Below are 9,279 nucleotides of genomic sequence, written 5' to 3'. Positions count from 1 at the left end.
TATTATATCTGCATTTTATTGAGGTTTTTATTGGGACATTCCACCAATACTCTTTCATATTGTGAGTGGTAATGGCCTCTACCTCATTATGGGTTTTCATCTCCTTAGCCCCGGGGTTATCCTGTCGGCGGATTTCATTGTACAGTGTCTTGGCCCCAACATCATGTCTCATAGGTAGGTAATACCGTGATGACAGTTTTGGACAGCTGCTGATGATGTGTGTGATATCTTCGATACTGATTCCACAGAGTCTACATCGATTATTACATTGTGGCGCTTTGCCCGCCTCTCTGTCCCGTTTGTTTATTAGGAATTTGGTTGCTATTTCTTGTTCTTGAATAGCAAAGGCATACCCTTCAAAGTGAGAGCTGGTGACCCAATTGTTTGTCATGTATGTATGCATGTATGTATGTATATGTATATATATATATATATATCCTTCCATCCATATATTCTATTGCCAACTTTCTTCATACAATATAATGATAAACATTTCTTTTATAGGTCAATGACATTATTTGAAATGTTAAAAAAGTACCAACCATTACTTCCACAAGAGTACTTTTTAAAGCAGTTATTGAAAATTGGAAATTTCCTCAGAGATGAAGAAGTAAGTTAATTTTGAAGAAAATATTCTCAAGCATTTTAGTTTTTACTTTTGTTAGTTTTTGATTTTACTACTATTTCTCAATGTTTGCTCAAGGTGAATTCTAATTTTTACAAAAGAAATTAGGATGCAATATCATCATCATTTTTTAATGTCCATTTTCCATGGTATAGGTTGACAAGATCCAACAGGTTCAAGGACTGCATCATGCACAAATATCTACTTTTGCATGGTTTCTACAGTTGGACACCCCTCCAGATGCCAACCACATTACCAAGTGCATTGAGTATTTTTTGTTCTTGTAGCATCGGTGTTTGTGATATTGCCATGGAACTTGCATTATTAAGTTTCCCTTCAATAAATTTGTTCCTTGTCTTCCTAGGTATTCCTCTTTTACAGGCACTGTCCACTTTGAGTGCTCAGCACCTTTTAATGCAGCTGTTTTCATTCGTATGCATCACATGACTGTACCAGCATAGTCTTCTTTCTTGCATTCTGTATTTGATTCCTCTTATGCACAGTTTTTTTTCTAAAGTTATGTGTATTCTACTGTTCATAAACATTGTCATTACACATCCAACAAATTGTATGTACTTGACCTGCTGTTGATTGTGTAGTGAAAGCACATGCTTAAAAGAATAACAACATTTCTCATATTGGCACAAGGCTAAACAATTCTTGGTGGAAAATATGGTTGGTGAACTGACTTTCTCCATAATAGATTTTTATTGTCTCAATGCTGGAATGATGAAAGCTAAGTTGACACGAATAAGATTTAAGTTTAAATATAAGAGGATGGAGCTAAAGACTGGAAGTTTAAATTTTCTACAGCTAGAACTGAATTTGTAGCTTGTCAAAGTTATTGAACATGGATGGTTAGGTTGGAGGAATTTATTTTTTAAAATTAATTGAGTAATATAAATAATTGTTTCATATAAAGTAAAAGAAAACACAATTGATAAAGATATAGCAAATCATCCAAAATGTTTCTTCTAATTTATTTTCAGGAATATATACTTGCATTGTCTTGTTACAATTTTTATTTTCTGGAATCGGATATCAATAAGTGCATTGTGCACTATGATTTAGAGAGATATAAGAAATGCTTTTTTCCTGAAGGATTACAATCAAATACAGCACTTCTAACAGTAAGTATTTGGTTGACAGTTTATTGAATAAGTAAGGAATTTCTTTCAGCTTATAGTGAGATGCAACTTGTATATTAATTGCTTATAACAAGATATGACTAGTATATTAATATATATTTTTAAAATTGTTGAGTTTCTCACCTCTCTACACACTAAAAAATCTTCATGCTTCATGTTCTTGCTTGATGGGCCTTGGGTCATCCTAGATTAGTGGTTGCAGAGGTGTCATCATGTGTAGAGCTAACCAGATCCACTAGTATATTTCCAGTCATTGGCAGTCTTGTGCCAGCCTGTCTGCATCCTCCAAGGTGATGTCAAGCCTCTGGAGATTTTCCTTAATCCCATCCAACCATCTGGTGTGGGGCCTGCCATAGGGTCTCTTCCAGCTCATAACAGTGAGAGTGAGGCCCTTGTAGGATAATTTGGCTGGTGGGAGAACATGTCTGTACCAGTGCATGTGGTAGACAGCAATGAGGCAGGAGGCTGTGGGCTGATGTGTGAGTACACACAGTATTTTGTGGGAAATGTGATGGTAACATCTGATATTCTCAATGGTTCTTAGGGCTCTGCTATTGAAACTGTCGATCCTTTTTTGCCAGGATCTTCATGTGGGGCCATTTTTCTGTTCCATAGAGGAAAATGGAGAGGACTGACGTGTTGCAGAGGCAGAGCTTTATCTTCCAGGAGATAGAGCAGTGGTGCTAAAGGGGCTTCCATAGAGAGTACATGACCCTGGTGGCCAGGTCACATCAATGGTTGATCTCTGGGGTCAGGTCTCCATTCTTGGTAACTGTGGAGTCCAGACAGAGGAAGGAGTTAACAAACTCCATGACAACACCAGGGCCAATATGGAAAGGCGGTAAGTCGAGGCCATTGCTGACATGCATCAGCTTGGTCTTCATCTGACTCACTTGAAAGTCAAGCTTTGCTGATTCCTCTTGATATATGCATCCCTGGGCTGGTCAGTCAAGTCGCTGAATAGGGTGCTTTATATCTACGAGTCCTAACTGTTTCAATAAACTTTGAAATAAAGAATTTACTAAAATAACTTTACCATTTCTAAAGCTAAGGAAGCTTTATAACAGACAAAACTATACATCAGTAACTATAAGACTGAGTTTATGGTTTTCAATCAACCAAAAGAACACATTATATTGTCAAAGGATGCAAATTCAAAATGTGTAAATGACTTTGAATAATTGAAATCATGGCTTGAAAGCTCAGAGAGATGATAAAGTAAGAACTGAATCAAAATGGTCAGGAACAGACAAAATGCCATGCAATATGAGAGTCAAATCTATCTAATGACCTGAAAATATAGTTATTTAGAGTTAATGCAGAAAGCAAAGGGACAGGCTCGGAAAAAGTAGAACAAAAGACAACAAAGAGTTATTCTAGGTATCTAGAAAGGAAACAAGGTAACAGGTTTACCTTAGCAAAAACTAAGAAGTTAATGTTCTACAGCATGAGAATTGGAAGTGTTAGGTGTCCTGGATTACAAGACAGTGTATTAGAGAGAATCATAATGTTTGGCAGAAGTGTGTACAGATGGACAGTGATACATTTGTATTGGTGATTCTGAAGTGAAAGGGCCATGGAAATGCCTAATATGAAAGGTTATTGAATGTGCGGAAATCATGAGAGGTCTTCCCAATGTGAACCCAAGATATTGATGATCTCATTCTTAGAACTGGAATCTGTTGTAGGCTTAAAGAAGTTTCAGACAGTGAAGAGAAAAACTTGGAATCAAAAGATTTCAAAGTTAACTTAGCAAAGACTAAAGTATTGATAAGTAAAAAAAATAGATAGTATCCTTCTCGATCAGGGAATGAATTTGGTCAGTATGTTGAGAAGAAGTGTATCCAATGGAAACTATAGACAAATAAGGGGTGCAGTAGAACAATGTGCAGGTTATCAGAGAAAGTAGATCCTGTATATGGCAGATGCATTAGAGTAATACATTTCTGTGTGCAAGGAAATGCAAATTTATGACTATATTTGTGTATTAATACTAATAAATATGTGTTTTAGGTTAATATTTTATTATTTTCAATTGGCATTTTAGATTCAGATTTTAATTGCAAATTATTTTTGCAAGTACCAAATTGAAAAGATGAACACTCAACAGTGTTGTCAGTCGGCTGAAGAAAGTGAAAAGATTTTATTATCCTACCAGATGTTGACGCAAGTTTTGTTACCCGAGAGCTCATATTGTTGGCTGCTTTACAACTGTAAGTTATTTATGAAATTATACTTGGAAAATGACTTGTACAACAATACATGTAAACTACCTATGCATTGAGACTCCTCTGATTCACCAATATAAAATGACAAAAGAAAAAAAAATCCAATTATGAACAGTTGTCTATGGGATTCCAATACTTATAAGGCCTAAGACAGTAAGCTGGCAGAATCGTTAGTAAGCCAGGCAAAATGCTTAGCAGCATATCATCTGACTTTATGTTCTGAGTTCAAATTTTGCTGAGGTCAACTTTGCCTTTCATCCATTTGGGGTCAATAAAATAAGTACCAGTTGAACACTGATGTTGATGTAATTGTCTTACACACTCCCCCAAACTTGCTGGCCTTGTGCCAAAGTTTGAAACCAATATTTATAAGGCCTCACTGTATTCTACCTCTTCTACTTGATCAGTTCAAAAATGACCCCTTAATGCCAAATAAAGAGAAGGATTATTCAATTTTTACCTTAAATAATCCCTTACTTGAAATTAAACATTTACAATATAATGTAACTGTGAACAACATCTAGAGACCTTGGAGTAATTATTGATAACAATCTAAGCTGGAGTTCCCATGTAAACAGCAAGGTTGACTTGGCCTGCAAGATGTGCTCCTGGATTCTGAGAACTTTCCAGTCTTGAGATGCCTACACCATCATCCTTCTCTACTCTACTTTTGCCCGACCCCATCTTGAATACTGTTGCCCACTGTGCTCCCCACGAGAGACTGGTCTGCATTGTTTTTGTTCAGTTTTGTAAAAAATTGTTTGTTTCTGGACATTTTATGGACACCCAGTAAGATATGGGATGAAGTGGTGAGAAAGGATCTTCAGCTGTGGGGCTTCACCGAGGAGGCGACATGGGACCAAGACTTCTGGTATTTTTTCTGTGCTAGAGAAGACATGTCAAACTAAGTGGCCATCCATACATACAGACATGTCCTTTACAACCATGCCATCCACTCATTCTCTCAGCCAAGAGGCCCTTGTTTTACAGGCTTACAAGTGCTAGTGCCACATAAAAAGTACTTGTTTTGGTGCCATGTAATAAAGCCACCAGTATACTCTGTAAAGTGGATGGGGTTAGGAAGGGCATCCAGCAGTAAAAACCATGCCAGAACAGACAGTTGGATCTTGGGCAGCTCTCTGGGTGGCCAACTCCTATCAAACCATCCTACCCATGCCAGCAGGAAAACAGATGTTAAATGATAATGATGATGATGACTCATTTGCTCATAGCACAGATGTACTTGCTTTTATATTTATCAAATAACTTTTAAATTTTAAGATCTATCATTTTTAAATGGATATCAGTTTGGCTGTGTAATTTAGAAGTTCAATTCCGAACTGCTCTGCATGGTAAGTCTTTTGCTAGGGCCTCAGGTTGATCAATGCCTTGTGAGAGAATTTTCATAAACATATCATGCAAAAGCCCATTGTAGATTTGTATATGCATATGTCTTTGTTGATGTCTATCAGCTGAAGATGTAAACATGGGCAAGAAAATCAAAACAGAAATGCAGCAAATTGCTAATTTGTCTGATGGTAAACTGTAACCAACAATGTCATATATAAAATAAGTAAAAAATATATTAAATACATAAAAATCTTCTGACAATAGTAAAACTTACAAATAATAATCTTCATTATTTTGGTACAAGACCAGTAATTTTGAGTGGAAGGGGTCAAGTTGATAACATTGGCCCCAGTACTTAACTAGTTTTTATTTCATTTGTTCTGAAAAGATAAAAAGCTAAGCTAACCTCGGCAGAATTTGAACTCTGAACATAAGGCAAAAGAAATGCTGCTAAGCATTTTGCCTGGTGTTTTAGCGATTCTGTCAGCTCACCATCTTAGAAATAATAAAAACAGGAGTAATACATGTGGTAATCATTTTAAAGAATTAAGTCTTTACTTATCCATTCCTCTTATATATATACATATAGCTCTTAAAGCCCTACTGGCTCAAGCTAGGAAGAAAAGCCTGTAGTGTTCTAGGCCATGTTTTATGATGATGTTAAGGGTGGCATGGTGTGGAAGGTCTCTCATCTGGGATGCTACATGCTATGACACCTTCTCCAGCAGCAATTTAGTGTGTTCTGCCACCAGCCCAGGCTCCACTGCTTGTCAGGCTGAGAAAAGCAAACTATCAAAATATTGGTTGCCCTCTGACAAGTTTATATCAAGCCTGTGGCAGTGGAGACCTCCAGTGTTCTTGGCCTCTAGAGCATATCTCTGATCACCACTATTCAGGTAGAGATCGTTATCCACAAGTGTGATCCTGTGAGTCAGAGTGGCGATTCCAGTGCATCTACCTCACCATCGCTGGGGCAATGCCTTTTCCATTTTATCTGCTGGGACCATAAAGTGGTCTGAATTACAGGAAATTGTATATTTCACTCCTTAATGTAAATTATCGTTAATATTACATTAAAGTACCCTTAAAATATATATCAGAATATAACTCTTAAATGAAACAATCTTTCGTGTTAAGCTTATCAGGAAATAGCCATTTTCAAGAAATCTTCCTCATCTAGAAACCAGATATTCCTTTCCAAACCTGAATCAAGGAAACTTAGCTTCTCCACCAGAATAAAATGTAACTTAGACAATGTCTAATTCTTCCAACACAACAGTCACTTTAGGACTCAGTTCTTTTCATCACAGCATGCCACAATTGTTTTTCTTTATCTGACTAATCTTCATTGGTCATATCCACACTTCAATTATCTTTCAATTAAAACCACTTGCCCAAAAATGTTCACATGCTTTTAATAAACATTTAGTGATTTTTCTCCAGACACATTTTAGCCTATTTTAAAATATTTCCACTATGTTTTTCAGGCATTGTACTTATGTACACTATTTGTCAAGATATGATTATGGCTGGACACTCTGCAAAGGTAACATGAATTTTTAGCATAACCTTAATTTTTAATTTCTTAGCAAGCAAATATATATAGCACTGTATTGACTAGACCATCAGATGTTGTTATACATCACTGGTCACAATGCACTTCCTTTCATTATTGTAGCTTTCAAATGATGCTACCCCACTGGCTAGACAGGCAGGCCAACATACCCACTGACTGGAATGCTATTCTGTCACAGGACCATCCATTCACGAGTGGAATGGAGCAACATAAAATGAAGTGCTTTTGCTCAAGAACACAAAGCACCACCAATCTAGGAATCAAAACCAAGATCTTGTGATTCTGAGTGCAACGCCCTAACCACTGGGCCATTTGCCTACACACATGCACGCACGCATGCACACACACACACACACAAGAAAAATATATTTACTATGAGAAACCAACCAAAAGGTTGAATTTATGAAATATATTCTGATTCCCATTCCTTGTGAGTATGCCCTGCACTTCAACACCATCTCTCTCCTTCTCTCTCTTTTGTACTCTTGCTCTCTTTCACTTTCTCTCTCCCTCTGGTTGGGTAAACATGTATCTCCTCTACAGCAGTGCACCTGTTTCTGTCCTCATTCTTGATCACACTCTTTCTCCCTCTCTCTAGCCAGGTAACCATGTATCACCTCTACAGCAAGACACCTGTTTCTGTCTTTCTATCACACTCTAACCTTTCATCATCTGATACAAGATCACCTCCTCAATGACCCCTCCCATCTTAAAGGATCTTTGTCTTGCAAGCTATTTGGTGGTATCAGTGCTGGTGCCATGTAAAAAGCATCCAGTTCCAGTGTTTGGCATTTGAAGGGGCATCCAACTGTAAAAAACCATGCCAAAACTGACCTCGTCTGTGCTGGTGTCACATAAAAAGCATTCTGTCCACTCTGCAGGGGTGGTTGGTGTTAGGAAGGGCATCCAACTATAAAAACCATGCCAAAACAGACACAGAAGCCTGGGGTAGTCTCGTCTGCCTGGTCAGCTCCTGTCAAACTATCAAACCCAATGCCAGCATGGAAAGTGGACTTTAAATGATGATGATGAACTTCATAATAACTAATTCTTTACAAGAAATTTAATGTTATTTTGCATTTTCTGTAGTAATTAGTTATGAAATTAACAATGAATGATTAATGCTAATGATGTACATTTACAAAATGTAAATAAATGATAGAAGGAATTTTTTTCTCTCTTAGATTACAGATTCTATAACTTCTTTTAATACAAGTGTAAGGTGATATAAATTCGGTGGTTTCAGGTCAACAATTAAATTGCAATTTAATAAAAGATTTGTTTAAATTAAACAAATATTATTACATTGTTTTCTTTTTATAAAAAAAGTTACTTTTCTGCTTTCTCATCGATAAAATATCTTTAATTTATCATTGTTAATATATCTGTTGAAGAGAAGGCAGTGGCCTAGCAGAATCATTAGCATGCTAGGCAAAATGCTTAGCGGCATTTCGTCTGTCTTTATATTCTGAGTTCAAATTCTGCAGGGGTTGCCTTTCATTCTTTCAGGGTCGATAAAATAAGTACCAGTTTAATTCTGGGGTTGATATAATCAACTTATTTCCTCTCTCGAAATTACTGGCCCAATGCAAAAATTTGAAACTAATATTATCTGTTGAAGCTAATTTCGAATCTCTTCACTCATATTTGTTTTACATTTCCTATTTCATCACATTTTATTTTTAGGTTGTACAATACTTAATTTGGGTTTGTCTGTGTATGGAGAACTCTCCCCTTCTCTGTGACATTTCCTACTTGTCTTGGAGGAGCACAACATACACGGCTGTATGTCAGTGCTATTATGAATGTAAAGCAGGAGAGCATGCAGAAGCTTTTGCCAGAAGAGCATTGTGCAAAATAAATGACTTGTGGCATGTTGAGAAAAAGAATGATAAGCTAAAATACAATCACCACACAGCAATTATTCGAGAATGTACTTTGAAGGTATTCTTAATGTTTCTTCTTTTCATTTTTTCACATTAATTTTTATATAATAGCATTGACAGAATACTTCTTCAAATTTAAATATTTCTATATATATATATGTATAATTATTGCAATTAAAAGGGTAAAGGTTTATCAATTTATTAATTTATTAATAAATTAACAATTAATAATTTTTACCAAGCCCTTCGGTATGTAAACACCATTATCGGTGGAGAACTTATTTAAAAGTTCTTATACATTTATAAACATAATTAAGAGATCAGCAACAGTTGCTTCACCACATACTGAAGTTCAGAAATAGCAGCTAAAATGCTGAGACTCCAACAGATAGCATTACTTGTAACTCACAAAGGCAAAACAAGAAGAAAAAACAACGAAAACTAACCAGTCGAAGTTAATCATAGA

The 9,279-nt window shown here is 36.2% G+C and overlaps 1 protein-coding gene across 2 annotated transcripts in view; it reads left to right on the top strand.

Annotated features, from left to right (window-relative positions):
• The window catches only part of LOC128247614 (cilia- and flagella-associated protein 54-like), an 18,801-nt gene extending 9,868 nt beyond the window's left edge, over positions 1 to 8,933 (top strand). Inside the window, exons 2-6 of one of the 2 annotated variants that reach the window (XM_052967320.1) lie at positions 505 to 610; positions 1,615 to 1,755; positions 3,821 to 3,986; positions 6,839 to 6,897; positions 8,614 to 8,933. In XM_052967320.1, coding sequence (XP_052823280.1) covers positions 509 to 610; positions 1,615 to 1,755; positions 3,821 to 3,986; positions 6,839 to 6,897; positions 8,614 to 8,910 — 765 coding nt within the window. In that variant the 5' untranslated portion in view covers positions 505 to 508 and the 3' untranslated portion in view covers positions 8,911 to 8,933. The remainder of the gene's footprint in view (positions 1 to 504; positions 611 to 1,614; positions 1,756 to 3,820; positions 3,987 to 6,838; positions 6,898 to 8,613) is intronic. The other variant, XM_052967319.1, reaches the window with a different exon arrangement.
• The last annotated feature ends 346 nt before the right edge of the window (positions 8,934 to 9,279 follow it).

This window comes from Octopus bimaculoides, chromosome 4, assembly GCF_001194135.2.
Source record: "Octopus bimaculoides isolate UCB-OBI-ISO-001 chromosome 4, ASM119413v2, whole genome shotgun sequence".
Lineage (NCBI taxonomy): Eukaryota > Metazoa > Mollusca > Cephalopoda > Octopoda > Octopodidae > Octopus > Octopus bimaculoides.
This window is presented reverse-complemented; position numbering and strand designations above follow the sequence as displayed.